Source organism: Clinocottus analis, unplaced genomic scaffold (assembly GCF_023055335.1).
Source record: "Clinocottus analis isolate CAN_PGR_092001 unplaced genomic scaffold, fCliAna1.0.p SCAF_52, whole genome shotgun sequence".
NCBI classification, from domain to species: domain Eukaryota; kingdom Metazoa; phylum Chordata; class Actinopteri; order Perciformes; family Cottidae; genus Clinocottus; species Clinocottus analis.
Window position 1 is genome coordinate 122501 of NW_027176210.1, and position 22500 is coordinate 145000.

The following is a 22500-nucleotide window of genomic DNA, read 5'->3' on the forward strand; positions in this document are numbered from 1 at the left end:
TGGGTTTCCTTTGGTAGCGGTAGCCTCTCGTTTAATCAGACGTGTTGACATCATGTGGTGATGCAGCGTTGCCTCGAGGAAGATGAAGGTATCTCGTCTCCATCGCGTCAGACTGGCTGAGAGGCGTCGCGATGTCGCCGTTCTCTAGAGGACCATTTGAAGCTCTGCGTCTGGCATCCTGAAGCTGGAGAAGACGACCAGCTGTCATGCTACCGTTAGCTTGCTTAGCAAGGTGCCTCTGAGATTCACGCTGCCGGGTTATTCATGAAGGTTTCACTGTTGAGTTAGAGTTAGAGTTAGAGCTAGAGCTAGCTAACTCTAACTCTAAGTTAGAGTTAGAGTTAGAGCTAGAGCTAGAGCTAGCTAACTCTAACTCTAAGTTAGAGTTAGAGTTAGAGCTAGAGCTAGAGCTAGAGCTAGCTAACTCTAACTCAACAACAGGTGTGTGATGTACTTGTCTCTGCGTACAACAAGCTGAATGAAGCAGGTACGACAAGCACCGCCTCCATACCCACTGACCAGAACCACAGGACATGAAACACTGACACACCTGAGCAGCACAGACACACCTGAGCAGCACAGACACACCTGAGCAGCACAGACACACCTGAGCAGCACAGACACACCTGAGCAGCACAGACACACCTGAGCAGCTCAGACACACCTGAGCAGCACAGACACACCTGAGCAGCACAGACACACCTGAGCAGCTCAGACACACCTGAGCAGCTCAGACACACCTGAGCAGCACAGACACACCTGAGCAGCACAGACACACCTGAGCAGCTTAGACACACCTGAGCAGCTCAGACACACCTGAGCAGCACAGACACACCTGAGCAGCTCAGACACACCTGAGCAGCACAGACACACCTGAGCAGCTCAGAGGGACGTAAACTGGAGGAGCAGGTTGTGAACATGTTTAAATCTGCTATAGGATGAAAGTTGAAGAAAAGGAAACAAATATTTATGAGACAAACTTCATATCAGTGGCATCATTTTTATTTAAATGTCATTATAATATGAACATTTGTATTGTCCTGCTAGTGAAGTTAAACAAAGCTTCAAATCAATTCCTTCATGTTCAACTATTATTATTATTACTGAATGTTGGACGACATGAACAAAGTTACTGGAGTGTTGAAGTAAATCATGTCGATCATAAAGCAGAACATGCATGAGCTGAACACTAAATCATTTCATTTAGTTAAGTGACGCAGCAGCTAAAGCCGCGCTAACGCTCCACAACGCTCCACAACGCTCCACAACGCTCACACACCGTCTCAACTTCTGAACGTCTCAACTTCTAAACTTCTAAACGTCTGAACTTCTAAACGTCTAAAAGACTAAACTTCTAAACGTCTAAAAGACTAAACTTCTAAACGTCTAAACGTCTGAACTTCTAAACGTCTAAACGTCTAAACTTCTAAACGTCTAAACGTCTAAACTTCTAAACGTCTAAACGTCTAAACTTCTAAACGTCTAAACGTCTAAACGTCTAAACGTCTAAACGTCTAAACTTCTAAACGTCTGAACTTCTAAACTTCTAAACGTCTAAACTTCTAAGCGTCTAAACTTCTAAGCGTCTAAACTTCTAAACGTCTAAACGTCTAAACGTCTAAACTTCTAAACGTCTAAACTTCTAAACGTCTAAACTTCTAAGCGTCTAAACTTCTAAGCGTCTAAACTTCTAAACGTCTAAACTTCTAAGCGTCTAAACTTCTAAGCGTCTAAACTTCTAAGCGTCTAAACTTCTAAACCCAGAAAAGATATTTTAATGAGTGAAGTGAGTTCTGACTCGTTCATCACGGAGCCGACAGAGAGACGAGGAGAAGCTGCAGTGTTCTGTCACCAAGAGGCAAAGAAGAGCCTGAAAGGTAACCAAGGCACACACACACACACACACACACACACACACACTCACACACACACAGACACACACACACACACACACACACACACACACACACACTCACACACACACACAGACACTCACACACACACACACACACACACACACACACACACACACACAGACACTCACACACACACACACACACACACACAGATACACACACACACACACACATCTTTTCATTCTGCCCTTTCTTTCTAATTCCCTTACACACAATCTGAATAGAGAGGAAACAGAATGTCTCCTCCCTCCCAGCGCGCGTGTGTCTGTGTGTGTGTGTGTGTGTGTCTGTGTGTGTGTGTGTGTGTGTGTGTGTGTGTGTGTGTGTGTGTGTGTGTGTGTGTGTGTGCGTGTGTCTGTGTGTCTGTGTGTGTGTGTGTGTGTGTGTGTGCGTGTGTGTGTGCGTGTGTGCGTGTGTCTGTGTGTGTGTGTGTGTGTGTCTGTGTGTGTGCGTGTGTCTGTGTGTGTGTGTGTGTGTCTGTGTGTGTGTGTGTGTGTGTGTGTGTGCGTGTGTCTGTGTGTGTGTGTGTGTGTGTCTGTGTGTGTGTGTGTGTGTGTGTGTGTGTGTGTGTGTGTGTTTCTCTCTTCATGAGCGTGCACGGCTCTCTGCATGGGTTCTAACACACACGGGGTGCTTCTCCTCTTCCTGAAGCTCATGCTGCAGTGGAGCGGTGAGTGACCTCCAGCAGTCTGGTGATGATGTCAGAGTGTGTGGGGTCAAAGGTCAAACCATCCACCTCCATGGCCAGGTGACCAGTTTTCCCGCTTCTTATCCCAAAACGCACCAGCGTGGCGAGGAAGGACTCCTCCTGCAGGACGGAGAGCGTCTGAGTGCAGATACACAAACTACCTCCACACTAACCACACAAACTATGCATTATATTAATGTTATATTAATGTTATATTAGTATTATATGATGCATTATATTAATGTTATATTAGTATTATATTAATATTATATGATGCATTATATTAATGTTATATTAGTATTATATGATGCATTATATTAATGTTATATTATGCATTATATTAATGTTATATTAGTATTATATCAGTATTATATTAATGTTATATTATGCATTATATTAATGTTATATTAGTATTATATGATGCATTATATTAATGTTATATTAGTATTATATTAGTATTATATGATGCATTATATTAATGTTATATTAGTATTATATTAGTATTATATGATGCATTATATTAATGTTATATTAGTATTATATTAATATTATATGATGCATAATATTAATATTATATTAGTATTATATTAATGTTATATTAGTATTATATTAATATTATATGATGCATTATATTAATATTATATTAATGTTATATTAGTATTATATTAATATTATATGATGCATTATATTAATGTTATATTAGTATTATATTAATGTTATATTAGTATTATATTAGTATTATATGATGCATTATATTAATGTTATATTAGTATTATATTAATATTATATGATGCATTATATTAATGTTATATTATGCATTATATTAATATTATATGATGCATTATATTAATGTTATATTAGTATTATATTAGTATTATATGATGCATTATATTAATGTTATATTAGTATTATATTAATATTATATGATGCATTATATTAATATTATATTAGTATTATATTAATGTTATATTAGTATTATATGATGCATTATATTAATGTTATATTATGCATTATATTAATGTTATATTAGCATTATATTAATATTATATGATGCATTATATTAATGTTATATTAGTATTATATTAATATTATATGATGCATTATATTAATATTATATTAATGTTATATTAGTATTATATGATGCATTATATTAATGTTATATTATGCATTATATTAATGTTATATTAGCATTATATTAGCATTATATTATGCATTGTTAGTATTATATTATGCATTATGTCAGTATTATATTATGCAATGTATTAACATTATATTATGCATCATATTAATATTATGTTATGCATCATATTAGCATTATATTATGCATTATGTCAGTATTATATTATGCATCATATTAACATTATATTATGCATCATATTAACATTATATTATGCATTATATTAGTATTATAACACGAGGCTTCAGGCTCTGCTCATGCTGCTGTGAGAATGTTGTGTTGTTACTTTTTAAATTAAACATATTCAATTGTTACAAAAATACTGTTCATTGCAAACTTTGTTAATTTAAAAAGAAACAAATACTGCATTCAGTATTTTTGGAAATGTCTGCGCTAATCCGTCATATTTCTCTGTTTCTTTATTAATGTGTGTGTTTATTAATGTGTGTTTATTAATGTGTGTGTTTATTAATGTGTGTTTATTAATGTGTGTGTGTCTAAAACCTGCATCACCTTGATAATGAACTCACAAACATGTGAACATTAAACATGAAAGTTATTATTTGTATTTTACTGCTTCAGTCAATCAAATGGACAAAGTTTTTGTTGAGTCAGTGACGTATATTAACTAATACTTATGTGTAGTACTCAGATGTACAAATAGTATGATGCAATAAAACAGATTCATTTTATACTTTCATTGTTATTTATATCTGAAACAACACAACGTTGTGTTGAGAGGACGAGAAAAGATGGAAATGTGAAAAAGATTATTCAAGAGAATATTTAGAAAGATTTGTGTTTGTGTGTGTGTGTGTGTGTGTGTGTCTGCATGTGTGTGTGCATATGCATGTGTGTGTGTGTTTGTGTGTCTGCATGTGTGTAGGTGTATGTTTTTGTGTGTATTCATGTGTGTGCATGTGTGTCTGCATGTGTGTGTCTGCATGTGTGTGTGTGTGTGTGTGTGTGCATGTGTGTATGTGTATGTTTTTGTGTGTATTCATGTGTGTGTCTGCATGTGTGTGTCTGCATGTGTGTGTGTGTTTGTGTGTCTGCATGTGTGTATGTGTATGTTTTTGTGTGTATTCATGTGTGTGTCTGCGTGTGTGTGTGTGTGTGTCACCTTGTGCACAGAGGGCAGGTCAGCGCTCCAGGCCTGCAGCTGCTCCTGGGGGTGTGTGTGCTGCAGGCCTCTGTGTGTGTAGCGCTGGTGGGCGGGGCATGTGTGCAGCAGGTAGAGCGCACAGGCCAGCGCGTAGCCGCCCCAGTTAGACACGCCTTCAGGAGGTACACACACACACACACACACACACACACACACACACACACACACACACACACACACACACACACACACACACACACACACACACACACACACAGGTATTTATGAGTCACAACACATAGAAAGGACCACAACAAAGTGACAACAATGAGCGTGGACGTGTGTGTGTGTGTGTGTGTGTGTGTGTGTGTGTGTGTTGCTCATATGAAGGACTACGTCCTTTAGCCGTATGATTAAAATAGTTTTAGTGAAACACACTTCACTGCCTCTCAGGACGCTGATCCACAGAACATGAAACAAAGAAAGATCAAACACTCGTTCATATTCTCTACTAAATATACTGTATGATTCCTATGAAGTGTTTTTATAATAACAATCCTTGAGTACGTACTTCACTGCTCTAGTGTACACATGCAGCCTTCAGGTTGAGTACGTACTTCACTGCTCTAGTGTACACATGCAGCCTTCAGGTTGAGTATGTACTTCACTGCTCTAGTGTACACATGCAGCCTTCAGGTTGAGTGTGTACTTCACTGCTCTAGTGTACACATGCAGCCTTCAGGTTGAGTGTGTACTTCACTGCTCTAGTGTACACATGCAGCCTTCAGGTTGAGTGTGTACTTCACTGCTCTCACATGGAGAACTGAAAGCAGACAGGAGGACCTTCACATTGAAGCCATGTGTGTGCAGCAGGATGGAGGAAGGCCTTCAGGGAGGAGACCATGCACACACTGCAGGTCCACACACACTTTCATTCCTACTGGAGAATGAGTATGAAAGTATGAAATGTGGCATGACGATGGAAAGCACACGGATCAGAGCCAACTCTGTCTCTCTGAGCCGCTAGGACTTGGTGGACTCAGATCTTTCCTACGTGTGTGTGAAGAATGCTGATCATGAATATGAAATCAATGTGCAGGCTGCTGACTGAAGAGACTGAAGCTCCTCCGTGAGGCTCACCAGCCTTGAACCTCACGGCTCCTCCAGCGTCACAGAGAAACCAGACGCTTGTGTGACGTCACGCTGATTTCCTCTTTTTGGTTTCACGTCTCCTTTTCATGAAAATAACACAGTTGCTCCACAGTGGAACTTTCTCACCACTTTTGGTAAATGAGGTCGTAGCCTCTCTGTTTGTGCTGTCTGGCTGTGTGACGTGCACCCTGCATGGACCTATGGAGCGTCACACACATCCACACCGGCTGCAGCATGCATCAAAGCATGTCTGTGTTCATGCAGCCATGGATATTTCTGTATAAGCACATCGTAATCTGTGGCGTTAACTTTGCACACCGGCAGTGACGGCGTAGTCTGCAGGAACATCGCAGGCGATGAGGTCGCCGTTGGGCATCACGCTCTGCACGATGTCCCTCAGCTTGCCCATCCCCAACTCGTTCCCTCCATCGCCGACTCCTGCAGGTCAGACAGCACACGGGACAAGGACACGGCGTCATCGCTTGTAGAAGAACCGACCGAGAGCGCTGGACTGGATCAGACTGTTGGACCGGAGCTTCACCCCTTCATCAGCGGGAAGCCTCGTGAGAGGAGTCCTGCACCACGTGTATGTTCAAAGATTAAGACTTTAAAGATCTCTGGTACAGTTTGCTTTTCCATCCAGACACATTGTTCCTCCACTCCAACAATCTGATGGACTTCACATTTAAAAAGGAAGACAGTTAGTAAGTTTTTGGTTTTATGAATAATACCTTTCAGAATTAAACATTATGTGAATGATGTAATATGATCACGTGAGAACAGAAATGCTGGGTCGTAGTTCTGTGTGGAGTGAAATATGTAAATGAGTCTTTAACGGAGGACAAACACGCAGTCAGTTTATTCTTCTTCAGGCTGTAAATCCTGATCCTTCCATCACCGCTTCACCTTCTCATCCCTGCAGAGACAAAGTGGGATGAAGCCTCCTGCAGGAGACTGACCTGAAGGCTGACCCACCTGTAGTTATGATTCCAGGTATTTCCTTGGCAGCGATGAACAGGTCATCGATGGGGTCCACCAGGTGCTTGATGTTGATTCCTCTCATGTTGTAGTAGTTTCCATCTGCAGCGCGTCCAGTGCGCTCTATCGCCACCAGGTGGTCATATCTGAGATTACACACGGCGAGCACACATTCACACCCTGAAGCTGAGACTCAGCGCCTCAAATACTGCAGACGACACCAGATGAGTGACGAGTGTGATGCCGCACACACACACACACACACACAGACTCACTGAGCACACACTCCTCCAGGAAGCACGGCTCCCTGAGGAGAGTCAGCTGCTGCCAGTCAGCAGCCACAGCCGGCTGCTGCAGATCACCTGTGCAGCCCCCCCCCCCCCCCCCCTCCACCCGCTGGGACTGCCCTCCTCCAGTGTGTGTGTGAATATTTATGAAATATGTGTTCCTGTGTGTGTAATGTGTGAAAATGTGTAGGTTCTTTCACAATAGCGCTAAAAGGTGTTTGATCGTGTCCTCACCTGGGCCGGCTGGGGTCAGCATCGTGACACAGGAAGTGAAGAGCGGCGTCCGGCCCGCCGTCCTCGAAGGTGACCAATGGGATTGCAGTTTTCAGCACACCTGGTGATGTCATCACAGAGTATCAACACAGACACACCTGGTGATGTCATCACAGAGCATCAACACAGACACACCTGGTGATGTCATCACAGAGCATCAACACAGACACACCTGGTGATGTCATCACAGAGCATCAACACAGACACACCTGGTGATGTCATCACAGAGCATCAACACAGACAGAGGGCAGACACATGCGTCAGGTAGAGGTCCTCCTCCTCGTCCTCACCTGTCCTCACAGCCTCATCGATGAGGTCCCGGTTCATCTGCAAGGCTCTCCTGTCCGTCACCATTGTCACCTGTTTCCCCAGCGACAGCAGCATGGTCGCTATGGCGATGGCCCCAGGTGGGCCGTCGGTCTCGTCAGGTGGGCTGAAGAGGAAGAGGACCGGTCTGAGCTATGCACGTGTGACCAGGTCCGTGAATGAGGGAACACTGAGCCTGCAGCCTCGATGACGAGGGTCTGCAGCGACAACGCAGGTAACGAGCACAAGGAGGTGTGACCACCTTCACACCTGAAGCACCGCTCCTCCCCACGGGCTCACGAGGAGAAACGGAGATCTCTGAGGCTCTACCTGCCTCCACGGACGCCCAGCAGGCTGCATCCTGAATAATGGACGTGTTTCAATGGAGCGTGGGAACCGCTCCATTGAAACACACCTGTGGCCCGTTCAGAAGCGCGTGTGTGTGCAGGTACCTGTGCAGGTAGTGGGTCGGAAAGCCGGTCGTTATGGCAACAGAGGATGAGTGGGAGAGGGCCAGAGAGGAGCGCAGAAGTTCATCCTGAACAAATAAGGCTTCAATCCCCCGTTCACCTGGTGGAGAGACAAAGAGACCAGAGACTAGAGCTGCTGACGCCGCACGGTGCTGCAGCATCGCTAAGGACCGAAGTCTGCAGACCTGAACCTGATCGGGAGGTCTACACAGGATCAGGTTCAGGAGGTCTACACAGGATCATGTTCAGGAGGTCTACACAGGATCAGGTTCAGGAGGTCTACACAGGATCAGGTTCAGGAGGTCTACACAGGATCAGGTTCAGGAGGTCTACACAGGATCAGGTTCAGGAGGTCTACACAGGATCAGGTTCAGGAGGTCTACACAGGATGGTGAACATGATCAGCTTAAGTTCCCCCCGCTGAGCTCAGGTGTTTACCTGGGTCCTCTCCAATGATCGTCTCCAGCTGGCGGATCTTTGCCACGGTCCTCTGAGAGGCCAAGCTGTACCGCAAGGGATTGTGGGACACCAAAAAGCAAAGCGGAATCAGGTCAAGGTTGTGCTCCGTGGAGGGCGAGCCTGCGGGCCCCTCAGAGGGGGGAGGGGCCGGGCCGGGAGGGGGCGGGTCCGGGACGTCCGTCAGGAACATGCAGCCGGGGGAGTGGCTGAACGCCAGCGGCGGCTCTGCAGACACACAACAGCAGCTGTGTGACGCTGCAAACAGCAGGAGGAGGTCATGAGAGAACGCAGCGCCGCCACATGCTCACTGCTGCTGATGACGGCTTCTACAGCGGTCACCCCGCAGGCCCAGAACACCGGCACGTCACCAGACTGCAGCCGCACCGCATCCCCGTAGTCCGGTCTGGACAGGTCCTGTATGCCGAGCAGAGCTGCACACACGAGAACAGCCAAGTCATGCACTGTGTGTGTGTGTGTGTGTGTGTGTGTGTGTGTGTGTGTGTGTGTGTACCTGGGTCTCCTATGTGCACGGGAGCTCCATGTGCCAGCGGGTTGAGGTGAGTAACCTCCACCGCTGCGTCCAGCATGGCAGCTGGAACAGGACGCATAGTGACCACTAGAGGGCAGCAGAACCCTGCTGCAGGAACACATGGGACTGCAGTCTGCACACACACACACACACACACACACACACACACACACACACACACACACACACACACACACACACACAGTAAAGTGCAACAGCTAAAATGGAAATGAAATGTGCAGAAGACCATAAAGTCAAACGCAGCGCGCCGTCCTATAAAACTATAAAATATAATATATATAACTATAACTATATATATATGAAATAAACTGACGTCCTGATAGATTTTATTAATAAATAAACAATTGATTGAGAAAAATATTCAGTGACTTTTTTGACGATTGTATCTGACATTTAAAATGTGCTGGATCAAAAGTTACTATTGTAAATGTATATTTAGAACAAAGGCATGAACTAATGATGAAAATATGAACGTGGTTAAATCTTTAGCTGCAGCTCTGCCGGAGACCTCGGCTCTATAAATAAATTATGATGAGATAAATAGACAACCGTAACAAATAGTCAGACAATCAAATACATACATTTCATTGTCAATGACCTTGACCTGATGACGTCAAGGTCAGCGGGTCCTTCTTCCTGCACGAGACTTGAAGTTTTCCATGAAATAACTGCTGCTTTCAGAATATTATTTTCACAATCATTTCAAAACATTTCATTTCTCCCAACGCTACTTTTTCCAGCGAGCTTAACCAGAAGTAGCCCGTAGCTGCCGTACGTCCCAGAATGCACCGCGTCTGCACTGGTGCCAGCAGGTCCACGATACAGACGGTGTGAGGCTGCAGCTGTGTGTGTGTGTGTGTGTGTGTGTGTGTGGCGCACCCTGAACATGCTGACGTTCCTGCCCTGCTCCACGTTGCGGACGGGGACTCCAGCGCTCTTCAGTCGGCCCTCGAAGCCAAAGCTGCAGCCCAGATAGAAGCAGACCATGCGTGACCACGGGCCGGGCGGCGCCGCTGCGTTCCTGGAGTCAGAGCAGAGGTTTGCGTCGAGTCACCAGCAACGTGTGCACAATATATTGAGAAACTCATCTGTAGTCTTATAGGAACATATTTGAACTCTACTTGTACGATAATGTGATCGTCACCCAGAAGAGTGAAAAACGCTTTTCCAGGTTGAGACGCGGGACGAGATGCTGCCGCTTGATTGGCTGAAGAGTCACAGCACTGCGTGCAGGAAGAGCAGCAGTCTGACACGGAAAGCTACTGAAGGAAAAATACACCTGGAAACAATAAAGCCTCACATGAGGCTGAGTTCACCAACAAGGATTAAATAATCCTGGTTTAGGGCTGATCTCGGGTTAGTAAATCTAGGTTCAAACCGGTTTATATTTAATCAGAGATGTGTTAAACTAGTTTAAACTAGGGTTAAAACAGGATTAGTTTATGTTCAGTGTCCAACATGATGGATTCAGACTAAACTAAACTGAACTAATTCACAAAGTACGTTTAACAAATACAGAACTAAATGACCCTAAATGACGCCATCTTCTCCTAAACTAACCCTGGAGCTGGAGGAGAGGTCACACAGGTCCAACCTTCACGTTCAGGTTCATGACTCTTTGTCTTTACGTTGTGAAACTCACTGTCACAGGATTCAATTGGGTTTAACTTATCTCTAACTTTCCTGCGAGGAGCTCTTTCCTCTCCATCCAGCGACGACATGCAGCCCCGTGGTCAATAAACAAAGATAAACCTCCTCCAGGGCGGTTTCAATGTAACTGCTAATCCAGGCTTAGTCGAGCTTTAAATAACTGGTGCAACAGATTTAATTTTAATCTAGATTTAAATGGAAATTAAGCCGAGATTACCAAAGGGTTAGATTTACCCAGGATTCATTGTAAACTGAGGTTAAAGGAGGTTTAAAGTTTGGTGCAACTGGATTAAAAGACAAACCTGGTTTAAACCGAGTTTAAGAGTTAATCCTCGTTGGTGCAAGTGTTTTATTGTCTCAGCATTGATATGTTGAGTCTTTTGTAGATAAGAAAATGTCCCCATCAAGAAGCCAGGTAGCCGTTAGCTAGCTAGCAGGAGGCTAACCAGCACAACGTGCAAACCTGCAGTATTTAGAAATGTATTCAGGAAGGAAAACCACCGCTGAGAGCCGACCGGTGTCCTGTGACAGCCCAGAGGAGGAGAGACGCTGCAGCAGCACAAGCTGAGCGACGCTCTGGATCCCTCAAGAGGAACACAGGCGGCTCCACATCATGAATCAGGAATGTCACTGAGCGCAGAGAGAGGCTAACTCACAGCTTTCCATGAAAACATGAGTGTCTATCTCAAACATATTCATTTATTCCACACGTTGGCCTGCAGGCCGTTGCTCTGCGTCCTCGTTCAATACCTCGGCTGAGTGTAACTCTGCAGACTGGAGACGGTCTTCACCAGACGACCGTCTTCATACACACAGTATTGAGAAATATCCGTCCTGAAGACACAAAAAGACAGAAACAAGGTGTGAGGTGTGCAGTCTGCTCGAGTGAAGCACAGAGACGAGAGGAAGAGGAAGCTCACGATGCTTTGGCTGAACATCATAAACACATTGACCCTCAACATGATTACACATCAAAATCATTTCTCTATTCAAGCACCGTCAATAAATGAAAAATGAGAACATCTTGTTTGTGTGCATGTGTGTGAACGTCAGCTGATAGTGAGAGTGATCAGTCACGACTCCCTGAACACCTGGAACAGCTGCCGGCGTCTGCATGCAGCCGGACGCCGAGAGGCGTCACATGACCGTCCTCTGCACATCCACCACCAGACAGACAAGCGAGCCAACGTCTTTCTGCTCTCCGGTCGCTGTGAAGACGATGCTGTCATGAGGTGGAGAGCTGCAGTCAGAGCAGAGCTCCACCTGCTGTGTCTGCAACGACCACGGCGACAACACAACGCGAGCTGCAGCAGCAGACGCCGAGAACACCGGACGGCACGGCGAGTTACAGCGTTCACGCTCATCAATCATCAGGCCTCCAGCTGCTGACTGCTCATGGACAGTTCCTCTGTGTGTGTGTGTGTGTGTGTGTGTGTGCGTGTGTTCTACCTGATGTCAGTGTCTCTTGCCAGAGGCGGACAGGAAGTCTCCCCTGATTGGCTGCGATAAAGGAGCGGCAAGGGGGCGGGGTTTCTGTGGCAGAACGCTTCAAAGTCATCGGCCAGGTGGTCGGGCAGGATGACGACGTTGGCCTGCTGGTACCCTGACACAGACACACACAGTTTATACACACAGCGTGTGCAACACAACACAGACCTGCAGAACGGAGCGGCTGCAGCGCTGCAACAGGATTTAAAATCGACTTGGATGGATGACCACGTGAGGAAGGTAGGAACAAGAGTGGCTCCTGAGTCTCAACGGCTTCGTCCAACTAGATTTGACTTATTTCATCAATTTACTGGAGCGAAATGATTTTTATATTGAAATCCTCATCTTCAAACTGCAGCCTTTCAATGACATGAGTGACACACAGTCAGCTGCACCTGTCACCAGGTGGACAGCAGGTACTGTGTGTTGTGTTGTGGAGAACAGAGTTGTTAGTTAGTTGTTGTAATCCTGTACTTTCCCCGCTGAGGGAGTAATAAAGGATTATCTTATCTTATCTCTTGTCTCATCTCTTATCGTAGTCGGGCTAACATGCAGCGACGTGCAGAGCTACAACTCGTTGTCGGTGCAACATCAAAGTACTTTCACTTATTCCTTCTATAATTGTAATAATTCCACTCATAACACCTCTTTAAATGTCTTGATGAAACATAAATAATAAACTAATGGAGTAGATGAATCAATATGAGCAGGACGTCAGGCGTACTTCATTATTATTATGATACATTCATGTCATAGTCATGCATGTTCCACCACTGGGTCGAGCTGGAACCAGTAAGCCAGCACTGCCTCCCAGTGCGTGGCCCCAGTGCAGCAGCACTGCGGAGCCGCTGCTTCTTACCGTCGGCTAATCCAGTCGTGGTGCGTATTCTGGGGTCTTCCTGCCGGATCAACGGCCTCAACTGAGCCGGACCCAGAGAGTTTAAATGAAGTGACGGGTCCATGGAGGAACACTGAGAGCGTCCGGGTACGTTCCTCTGTTCCACAGACGCACGGGAGGAGAACCGGTCCGCCTCACTGGGGTCAATGTTCAGGAGGAGAACGCGTTCAATCATTAAGCCGCTCAAGGAAAGCAGCTCAAGCAGAACATTTACCAGAGAGGCCACCAGCTTGAAGAGAGCCAGAAGAAGACGTGTGAGGATGGACGGTGGGAACATTTAACCTTTCACTCACACTCCTGCTCTCAGTGTCCCGACAGGAAACATGACATACAGAGTCAGAGTCTCTCCTGGTGAACTGCACGTTTTCATTAGTTCAGGATGAATTCACCCAGAAACACCTCTTGTTTCAGTTCATCAGGGCTTGAGAACAAAAGGCTCTCTCTAAGCTCCTCCCACGTCCTCTACAGCTCGTCTGCTTTACACTTTGGTCAGCGCGGCGGCTGCTGGGTCAACAGGAAGTGTGTGCTCAAGTCAAAGAGAGAACAAAGCCGTGGTCCAGTCCCAATGTCCAGCCTGACCCCTGACCCTGGACCCTGACCCTGGACCCTGACCCTGGACCCTGACCCTGGACCCTGAACCCTGGACCCTGACCCTGAACCCTGGACTCTGACCCCTAAATCGAGCCTCTTTGTTTACCTTTTTTTTTTTTTTTTACGTCTCCATTCTTCTATTGGGAACTGCGTGTTTAACCTCACGTTGCAATGCATTGTGGGTAATTCCCTTAGGCAAAGTCAGCATGTAATGTTGACTTACAGAAAGGGTTCAGGCTCAACACGTCCCCACAGAGCCTCAGGCCCTCCACCAGGAGAGAGAGAGAGAGAGAGAGAGAGAGAGAGAGAGAGAGAGAGAGAGAGAGAGAGAGACAGAGAGACAGAGAGACAGAGAGAGAGAGAGAGAGACAGAGACAGAGAGACAGAGAGAGAGAGAGAGATGATGTAGAGAGAGAGAGATGATGGAGAGAGAGAGAGAGAGAGAGAGAGAGAGAGAGAGAGAGAGAGAGAGAGAGAGAGAGAGACAGAGAGACAGAGAGAGAGAGAGAGAGAGAGAGAGGACTGAACCTAACAGAGAGGGCGAGGTGACAAACACATGCAAAGGGCAAACGCTGTGCGTTGGTGTTTCACCTGAGGAGAAGGTTTGTGTTTTACCTGAGGAGAAGGTTTGTGTTTTACCTGAGGAGAAGGTTTGTGTTTCACCTGAGGAGAAGGTTTGTGTTTCACCTGAGGAGAAGGTTTGTGTTTTACCTGAGGAGAAGGTTTGTGTTTTACCTGAGGAGAAGGTTGGTGTTTTACCTGAGGAGAGGGCAGAGTTACAGAAGCTCCTGAAGTACCTCTGTGAGCGTCTGGCGGCTGTGGCAGCAGTCAGCATGCTAAAGCTAGGCAGAGAGCAGACGTGTGCTGGCACACATACCTGTGGTCATAAAGGACGTTTCATGTCAGGAGGTTTCTCTGCAACACAACACGTCTGACAACAGCTGCTCTGAGACCTTCAGAGCACTTCATGTGTTCACAGGCCTCTGTAGAAAGTCCATCTGAACGCTGCAGCTGATACAGAACGCCTCACTAAAGGAAAGTGGATCACATCAGTCCAGTTCTCAGGTCTTTGCTCTGGCTTCCTGTCCAACAAAGAATTGACTTCTGCTGCTGGTCTATAAAGCACTGAATAGTTCAGGGCCTAAGTATGTTTATGATCTGCTGCCAACTCATGAACCATCCAGTCTGGTTCTGGTCTACCTTATGAACCATCCAGTCTGGTTCTGGTCTACCTTATGAACCATCCAGTCTGGTTCTGGTCTACCTCATGAACCATCAGACCCCTCAGGTCCTCTGGTTCTGGTCTACTTTCTGTTCCAAGACTCAGAACTAAACCTGGAGAGGCAGCGTTCAGCTTTTCTGCTCCACATTTATGGAACAAGGTCCCTGAAAGCTGCAGGTCTGCTGAGACCCTCAGAGACCCTCAGAGACCTTCACAGACCCTCAGAGACCTTCACAGACCCTCAGAGACCCTCAGCTCCTTTAAATCCAGGTTGAAGACTTTTACCAGACTCAATGCTGCATCTCACTCCTGCATTTTATTTCTTAAACTTTTATTCATTTTATTGTTCTTTTTTCTTCACTGTTTTAATGTTTTCTTAACTGTTGTTGTTTTTAAATATGCTTTTAATGGTTTTATGTGAAGCCTTGTTGCTGAAATGTGCTATACAAATAAACTATCTTTATTTGAGGAAGGTTTTAAACTATATTTCTGTCCCATCTAACAGCTTTAATGTTTCACAGAGAGACAAAGAAGACGCTGCTTTTAGTTCTCTATTGTTGGTGTAAAATGAGTTTCTGTTGGTTCTCCTTTAAACTATTCTCATAGTACACGAGTAGAAGTACCTCATCTTCTGTGTATCTGTGTATAACGTGCTGCTTGTTGTCATATTTCATATTAACTGTGAGTGAGCACATGAACGTGTTTTCACGGACAACACACAGCAGACATTGATGAAACGTTCATTATTCATAGTTTAACTGAAACATGCACACATGGTTTCCTACAGGACTCATTATTTGTACATCTTGAGTCGCTCTGTGGAGAAGTTGAGGTCTGACCGGTTTCTACGCGCATGCGCAGAAGTCTGGTTAGCGCCTGCAGTTGAAACTTAAAACGTCTTCTAAACTATTTTATTTGGTCGTTAATAATGTCGGTACGCAGACATAATAACATGACATGTGTGTATTAATGCATTCATTTGTGGAATAACCCCGAGACCCGTCTCTTCCCTCCTCTACCTTTCAGGAGCAGCAGCCCGACGAGCGACGCAGCAGCGGAGCGCCGGCGGTCCATGTAGCGGCTGCTAGCGGCTACTGGCGGCTGCTAGCGGCTACTAGCGGCTACTGGCGGCTGCTAGCGGCTAGTAGCGGCTACTGGCGGCTGCTAGCGGCTAGTAGCGGCTACTGGCGGCTGCTAGCGGCTAGTAGCGGCTACTGGCGGCTGCTAGCGGCTGCTAGCGGCCCGAGCTGGAGCACCACAGCGCCCTCTAGCGTGCCGGAGGCTCCTCAATCGACGTCAAGCTGCAGAAAGCCTGGTGGGTCTGTTCTGTCTGCATGTGAGGGAAGTTCACTGCATTGAAGCTAACAGCAGGCGTGTCTTTCAACGTGTTTCCTTCACTGATCCTGTTGAAGACATCTTCCTCATCAGATCTTCATCAGTCAGCTGAACAGTGAAGAGATTTGATTCTTGAGACTTTATTCCTCCTTCCTCGAGTGACAGAGAACATCTTCTGTCAGTTTGTGAGGCGTCCACCACCGAGGGAACGGCATCATAATGATGTCATGAACCAAAATACCAACAAACTGCTCAAGGTCCTGTTATTGTACAAACAAACTGAGCTCAGGCTGCAAACAGGCCGAGCAAGAAACCAGAAGAACTGGAACCCAGAGAGAGAAACAGAGAACACACAGGAAGCTAACGGGACACACACACACACCTCACGCATCACACACACCTCACGCATCACACACACCTCATGCATGACACACAGACCTCACGCATGACACACACCTCACGCATGACACACACACCTCACACATGACACACAGTACGATCCCACCAGGAGAAAAAAGACACACAGGGTTAAATACAAGGAGAGAGGAGACACACAGGGTTAAATACAAGGAGAGAGGAGACACACAGGGTTGAATACAAGGAGAGAGGAGACACACAGGGTTGAATACAAGGAGAGAGGAGACACACAGGGTTGAATACAAGGAGAGAGGAGACACACAGGGTTAAATACAAGGAGAGAGGAGACACACAGGGTTGAATACAAGGAGAGAGGAGACACACAGGGTTAAATACAAGGAGAGAGGAGACACACAGGGTTGAATACAAGGAGAGAGGAGACACACAGGGTTAAATACAAGGAGAGAGGAGACACACAGGGTTGAATACAAGGAGAGAGGAGACACACAGGGTTAAATACAAGGAGAGAGGAGACACACAGGGTTAAATACAAGGGAAGGTGATGAGGACACCAGTGTCCCGAGAGATCGTCAGCTGTGTCGTCACTGAAAAAAAAATAAAATTAGTTGCTGTAAATAATTTCAGTTGTTGAGCATCTGAGCAGCTCGAGTAATGAAATACTCTGTATTGACAGTAGGCAGCGCTATAATGACCCACCATGGACCACACATACACATACATATACATACATATATATATATATATATATATATATATATATATATATATATATATATATATATATACATACATATATATACATATATATATATACATACATATATATACATATATATATATATACATACATATATATACATACATATATATACATACATATATATACATATATATATATATATATATATACATATATATACGTATATATATACGTATATATATATATATACATATATATATATATACATATATATATACACATATGTATATATATATACATATATACATATATACATATATATATATATATATACATATATATATATATATATATATATATATATATATATATATAGTTATGAATAATATCTCTGTATCTGAGTCACTGTACCTGCTGTTCCTAATATAGTTTTGACTTTTCACATAAACTCCATTTCATTCAAGGGAACATTTTATTCTTATTCCATGTTTACTTTTAGTGTTTTGTTGTGTTTTATCATCTATATTTACAGACGAGTCGTTCTTCTTCCACATTCAGAGACTTTTGTCCTCAACTTCTCTACAAAAAAAACTTTTTTTTTTTGCATCCACAAAAAAAGTCAACAAAAAAAATAAAAAGTCAAGGAAAGAAAGAATTGAGAAGTAAGAAAAAAGAAAGCAAGCGGTGAGCAGATGTTTCCAGCTGCTGCTCGTTGACGTCCAGCTCGGACACGCCGGCGTCGCTCGTCCTGCGCTCAGCGTCCTGCATCTGCTGCGACGTCAGAAGTACTTCAACGAACCCACAACGCATGAAGACTTCAAGTAGAGGGGACTCTGTGGTTTTGTCCTCATGTGGTTTTTTTGTCAACATATTTTAATTTAAAAATGTTTTTATTAGTCATATATAATATTATTATTTTTTTGGTCCTATTTTTTATTTTGGTAATTATTATATTATATATATATTTTTGTGGCGAAATGGACTTCCATACAAAGAGTCACAGCACAGTTTGCCATATAAAAATAATATAGTATGCCATTAAAATATCATACCAAATTGTAATTACACAAGTGACTCGTTCCGATTCATAGAAGATGAAATCATCTCCTGATTATCAAACTTTAGAGCGACGACAGAACTGAGAACTTATGAGAGAAACAAAGTCAACTAAAGTCTAAAGACTGATTTATTCTCTAAAAAAGACAATCAGGAAATAGTAATCTCATTTTCATGTGTAACAGTTTACATTCAAATATTTACAATCCACAGTGGGCAGCATTGTTATCGCAGTTATGAAACTAGATCTATAATCTCTGATCAATAAACTTAGATCTATAATCTCTGATCTATAAACTCAGATCCATAAGCTCAGATCTTATGTACACGCTGACGCAGTGAAGTACAGTTTGTGTAAAAACAGAAGATCAAGTCCTAAACAGATGTTTTCATGAACAGATCCTCTTTGATCCGCAGTAATAACTGAAGGAAAACATGGTCATGGATCTTTGGCGTGGAGGCATCAGACTTCATATTGCAGCCGTCAATATCTTCTCTACATTCATATCTGCCAACATGACTCAGCAGGCAGCTGGTGGAGGGCCGAGCTGCAGCAGTGGCAGGCCGAGCTGCGGACTCTTTGGTTTAGTGTTCAAAATGAAGCAAAAGGCTCCAGTGACAGGTCACGCTCCTCAACAGCAGAACACACAAAAGGTGCAGCGGTGGCACAGAGCCGGCTGGCTCGGTGTCCGTGGCGTGGGTCCCACGGCGGAGCTGCAGCACAGGGACCAGTCACAGAACATCCACGGTCCAGCGTTGGTTGAGCTTCCTCTCGTCACACGGGCCGAGGATCACCTGGTTCCTGTCGTACTGATGACCGCCTGAGAGCAACGCCGAGAGAACACAGGTGAGGCCGTCAGCGTGAACACTTTGAGACTGTCGACTCCAACGGGGGAGTAGTTCACTGAGAAATATAAAGCATCAAATGCAGTTACTCAGTGCAGGATGTGTTGAGAAGCAGCCGTTTGTTTGAAGTGCACCTCTGCGTTGCACCAGCAGGTGGAGCTGTTGCTGTCAGACTGACCACACGCTGAGGACCTCTGGGATCTATTGCGTCATACTTAATGCAATGCGTGTTGAAGTGAAGACAAAGCCATCTGACCTTTGACCTCCAGGACCAGGTCCGGTTTGAGGTGGCAGTGCACGCGGCCGTCTGGCGTGATGTTCCACAGGTGGTTGCCCGGCCCCGGCTCGGCGGTGACTCGCAGCCGGCTGCCCTCCATCAGCAAACTGCCCGAGGTCTCCAGGCGACAGTCCTCCAGCAGCTGCAGACACAGAGGCATGCTGGGTAATGGCGGCTCCGGGGGATTCCCCTTCTCATTGAACCGGACGCTACGTTGTGGAAGCTTTCATTTCTTACACCTGACGAGTCAACTCACACAGCTGAAGATTCAAGTGAAGCAACTGAAAAGAAATGCTTCAATGAAGAACTCCTCACTCAAGTGTTTACTGTTAAGTATACTTAACTAATCTGCCTTATTGAACACGTCGCTGTCTATGAAATCTAATTAGACCAAAAGAGTTCATTCAACACACTGGAAGAGATAAACACAACTGAAACATCTACCAGGAGTTGATCACACGCTCAAGTCTTCATGGCTGCAGTTCATGTCCGTGTGTCACTGAAGGAACTACTTCCATTTCTGCTACCTTATCTTATCTTAAGTTAAGTTAAGTTAAGTTAAGTTACTTCTTTTACTAAGATGAGCTGGCAGGTTTTACAGTCTACGTCATTTTTGTGAATGCATAAAACATATGGATGAAAATGATTATGGAAGGGAAGGACATATTCAGAGAAAAAGATTAAAGCCATACATTTACTAATTTATTCAGGAATATTCTCCTGAGGTTATTAAATGAAAACGATGTCTTTAATCTCCACAGTATTTATAAAAGCAGCACTCCTGCCTCTCCTCTCGCGGCCGCCGTCACACTGACGGCGCTCTGCTGTCATGACAGCAGAGCGCCGTCAGTGTGACAGCGCTCTGCCGTCGTGGCAGCGCTCTACTGTCTTGGCGGCGCTCTGCCGTCGTGGCGGCGCTCTGCCGTCGTGGCGGCGCTCTGCCGTCATGGCGGCGCTCTGCCGTCGTGGCGTGCGGTACCTTGCAGGCGAGCTGCCCGTCCCGGTAGAGCCAGACCTGCTCCAAGCCGCCCGTCTCCTCCAGCGCCTGCACCCGCATCAGCGAGGTGTCGTCCAGGGTTCCCGTCAGCGACATCACGCATCCTGTGTCCGGGCTGCGCAGACGGACGTACGCCTGCTTCTGTTGGAGGGAGACGTGCAGACCCACGTTCAGGTGTTCAGGCCCACCAGGTACAGTCATGACAGGTGCTTTTATCATGCAGCCTGCTCAACGAGACCCATTAGCATCCTATGAGTCACACCGCATATTGACGTGTAATCTAGCTCGAGAAGTGACACTAGACGCAGGACTCAGTTAGAGGATGTTTACTCCATGTCCCTCCTTCCATACCTGGAATAAAGGACGGAGGGATCCTTTCCTCTGCGAGCCGCTGAGCTTCCACAGGTCAGCCACCGTCCCGGGCTGCAGGAGCAGCTGCCGGCCGCGGTAGTTGCTGCCGTCATACAACACCCACCTGCAGGCGCGACCACAGCGTTAGCTCAGCTCCAGGAAGAAAATCACATGAACGGCTGAGTCCTCACGCCGTCGCCCCGCTTCCACCGTGAGGGAGAATGTAGCCGCTCTGGAAGCTAAGCTAGAAGCTAAGCTAACACCACTGAAGGGGATTTCATGTGTCTCTGTCAAACCTTTTGCTCCACACATCAGCAGTCAAAGTTAGAAAAGCTCATACGAGAAAACACTCAGTGCTAAAAACATAAATCTACATCCGGTCGTGTCTTTGAGAAGCAACTTCAAGATTCAAACAACTGTGTTTCATGAGCTGTGCATCTAGCTGTCACCACAGCCGGTGTGAGTGCGTTCTGATCTGGTGGGTTCTGGACCAGGAAGAGAGAGACATACATTCCTCCCTCCACCACCACGGAGCCCATGCGGGGGTCCAGGCCGGCCTGCTGCAGGTTCACGGCTCCGCTGGTCAGCAGCACTCTGCGTCCTCTGCAGCCCGGCTTACTGAACAACACGATGGAGGGCAGAGACAGCTCCTGGAGGAGGAGAGGTGGGATTATGTGAGTCTCACCCGGCATGACTCCCTCCCTCGTCACCTCGTCACCAGCGCCGCACAGCGAGCACCACGGAGCGCTGAAACGTTCCTGACGTCAGCGCCTGGCCGGACGCTCACCTGCTGCACGGTCTGCACGGAGCGGATGGCGGCGCCTGCAGACAGGAAGCCCATGGCCTCCGGGTCGGGGTAGTCTCCCTCCTCCAACACGTACATGTCCTCTGTGAACTGAGCTCCTTCATGCGCCACCCAGCTGCCCAGAGACACACGGAGACACCACAACGTCAAGGCTGCCAAAAAACACCTGACTTGTGTGATATCGTGCTGCGTGACACTCAATGTTTGTCACCAGTAAAAACTAAATGTAAAAAGGGTGCAGTCACACACTGCAGGTGTGGTGTGCCTACCTGCCGGCCAGCACCTTGCAGGACCTGGGGGTGAAGTCCTCCTCCAGAGCGGCCGTGCTGTCCGTCAGAGCCAGCTGCCGGCCCCGGAAGCCGGGCTCAGAGTACAGCTGCAGCTGGAACACAGGGACACAGAGGAGGACAGGTGAGGACAGAGGAGGACAGGTGAGGACAGGTGAGGACAGGTGAGGACAGGTGAGGACAGAGGAGGACAGGTGAGGACAGAGGAGGACAGGTGAGGACAGGTGAGGACAGGTGAGGACAGAGGAGGACAGGTGA

General features: G+C 45.9%; 2 protein-coding genes across 16 annotated transcripts in view; both read right to left on the minus strand.

Moving 5' to 3' along the window:
• Positions 1–2429: 2429 nt before the first annotated feature.
• dglucy (D-glutamate cyclase) lies at positions 2430–16354 on the minus strand. 15 transcript variants are annotated; one of them, XM_068601615.1, is made up of 16 exons: positions 16230–16330; positions 14748–14865; positions 14628–14675; positions 12461–12614; positions 11762–11845; positions 10241–10382; positions 9323–9473; positions 9120–9242; positions 8791–9036; positions 8335–8452; positions 7867–8009; positions 7538–7637; positions 7014–7162; positions 6357–6476; positions 4905–5059; positions 2430–2724 (listed from the first exon to the last, which is right to left on the minus strand). In XM_068601615.1, the coding sequence occupies exons 2-16, from the start codon at positions 14821–14823 to the stop codon at positions 2569–2571; spliced, it is 1965 nt and encodes a 654-aa protein (XP_068457716.1). In that variant the 5' UTR covers positions 14824–14865; positions 16230–16330; the 3' UTR covers positions 2430–2568. The 15 variants fall into 15 exon arrangements, with proteins under 15 accessions (XP_068457716.1, XP_068457717.1, XP_068457721.1 ...); XM_068601616.1 differs by having other exon boundaries at positions 14748–14852; positions 16230–16279; XM_068601620.1 differs by lacking the exon at positions 14748–14865 and adding an exon at positions 13359–13534 and having other exon boundaries at positions 16230–16253.
• Positions 16355–18846: 2492 nt separating this feature from the next.
• LOC137803298 (beta/gamma crystallin domain-containing protein 1-like) overlaps positions 18847–22500 on the minus strand; it is a 13482-nt gene continuing 9828 nt past the window's right edge. The window contains exons 13-19 of the mRNA XM_068601603.1: positions 22225–22337; positions 21938–22070; positions 21661–21800; positions 21151–21274; positions 20782–20940; positions 19782–19944; positions 18847–19500 (exon numbers count right to left, since the gene is read on the minus strand). Coding sequence (XP_068457704.1) covers positions 19412–19500; positions 19782–19944; positions 20782–20940; positions 21151–21274; positions 21661–21800; positions 21938–22070; positions 22225–22337 — 921 coding nt within the window. The 3' untranslated portion in view covers positions 18847–19411. The remainder of the gene's footprint in view (positions 19501–19781; positions 19945–20781; positions 20941–21150; positions 21275–21660; positions 21801–21937; positions 22071–22224; positions 22338–22500) is intronic.